General features: G+C 45.0%; 1 protein-coding gene across 1 annotated transcript; it reads right to left on the bottom strand.

The window, feature by feature from the left end:
- Nucleotides 1–522: 522 nt before the first annotated feature.
- Nucleotides 523–1,516, bottom strand: LOC110322762 (glyceraldehyde-3-phosphate dehydrogenase-like). Its single transcript, XM_021199499.1, has 2 exons — nt 1,328–1,516; nt 523–741 (listed from the first exon to the last, which is right to left on the bottom strand). The coding sequence occupies exons 1-2, from the start codon at nt 1,514–1,516 to the stop codon at nt 523–525; spliced, it is 408 nt and encodes a 135-aa protein (XP_021055158.1).
- Nucleotides 1,517–1,861: the final 345 nt, after the last annotated feature.

The following is a 1,861-nucleotide window of genomic DNA, read 5'->3' as shown; positions in this document are numbered from 1 at the left end:
TTGGAATTTTGATAGGGATTGCATTGAATCTGTAGATTGCTTTTGATAGGATGTCAATTTTTAGCATGTTGATTCTACTAATCCTTAAGCATCATAGATTTCTCCATTTTCTGAGGTCTTTGTCTATTTCTTTCTTGGGAGATTTGAAGTTCTTGTCATACAGATCTTTCACTTGTTGGTTAGTTACCCCAAGATATTTTACATTATTTGTTACTCTTGTGAAGGGTATAGTTTCCCTAATGTCTTTTTCAGCCTGTTTATCATTTGCATAAAGGCAGGCTACTAATTAATTTGAGTTAATTTTAATTTTTTCATTTTTTGGGAAGTATCAAACTTTATTGATGGTATTCAAGAGCATAGGTTCTGCTCCCGAGGCCCCTTCTGTTATTATGGAGGTCTGGGATGCAAATTGTGAGGGAGATGCTCAATGTTGATGACCCAGGTGGGCCAGGGACTCCTCAGCAGCTGAGGGCCTCTCTCTTGCTCTCGGTGTCCTTGTTTGGGTAGGTGGTCCAAGGTTCCTTATTCCTTGGAGGTTATGTAGGCAATGAGGTCCACCACCCTGTTGCTGTAGCCATATTCATTGTCATACCAGGAAATGAGGTTTACAAAGTTGTCATTGAGAGCCATGACAGCTCTAGTATCAAAGGTAGAGGAATGAGAGTTGCTGTTGAAGTCACAGGAAACAATCTGATCCTCAGTATAGCGCAGGATGCCATTTACTGGGTCCTCGGATGTCTGCTTCATCATCTCCTTGATGTCATCATACTTGGCAGGTTTCTCCAGGTGGCATATCAGATCCACAATGGATACATTGGGAGTAGGAACACAGAATGCCATGCCAGTGAGCTTCCCATTCAGCTCGGGCATTACCTTGCCCACAGCCTTAGCAGCACCTGTGGATGCAGGGATGATGTTCTGGGCAGCTCCACACCATCACGCCACAGCTTTGCAGAGGGGCCATCCACAGTCTTCTGAGTGGCAGTGATGGTATGAACCATGGACATGGGCCCTTCCATAACACGAAAGTTGTCACGGATGAAGTTGGCCAAGGGGGCTAAGTAGTTTGTGGTCCAAGATGCATTGCTGACAGTCTTGTGTGAGTTGTGATATTTCTCATTGTTCACACCCATCACAAACATGGGGCATCCTGGTAGCGGAGATAAAGACCCTTTTGGCCCCATCCTTCAAATGGGCCCCACCCTTCTCCATGGTGGTGAAGATGCCAGTAGACTCCACAACATACTCATCATCAGCATCACCCAATTTGATGTTAGTGGGATCTCACTTCTGGAAGATGGTGATGGGCTTCCCATTGATGACAAGCTTCACATTTTTCAGCCTTGACTGTGCCATTGAACTTGCCATGGGTGGAGTCATACTGGAACATGTAGTTGAGGTCAATGAAGGGGATGTTGATGGCAACAATCTCCACTTTACCAAGTGCAGAGCAGAGGGTAGCCCTGGTAACTAGGCTTCCAATGAGGCCAAATCTATTCACACTGACCTTTGCCATCTTTTCTATGGGACGAGGCTGGCATTGCACAAGATGTGGTTGTCTCTGGAACAAGGAGGAGCAGAGATCCTTGAGTTAATTTTATATCCAGCCACTTTGTTGAAGTTCATCACCTGTAGAAGTTCTCTTGTAGACATTTTGGGATTACTTATGTGTCTTAGTCAGGGTTTCTATTCCTGCACAAACATCATGACCAAGAAGCAAGTTGGGGAGGAAAGGGTTTATTCAGCTTACATTTTCATACTGCTGTTAATCACCAAAGGATGCAGGACTGGAACTCAAGCAGGTCAGAAAGCAGGAGCTGATGCAGAGGCCATGGAGGGATGTTCTTTACTGGCTTGCCTC

Source organism: Mus pahari, chromosome 6 (assembly GCF_900095145.1).
Source record: "Mus pahari chromosome 6, PAHARI_EIJ_v1.1, whole genome shotgun sequence".
NCBI classification, from domain to species: domain Eukaryota; kingdom Metazoa; phylum Chordata; class Mammalia; order Rodentia; family Muridae; genus Mus; species Mus pahari.
Note: the sequence above shows the minus strand (reverse complement) of the source record. Positions and strands in the feature narration are given on the sequence as shown.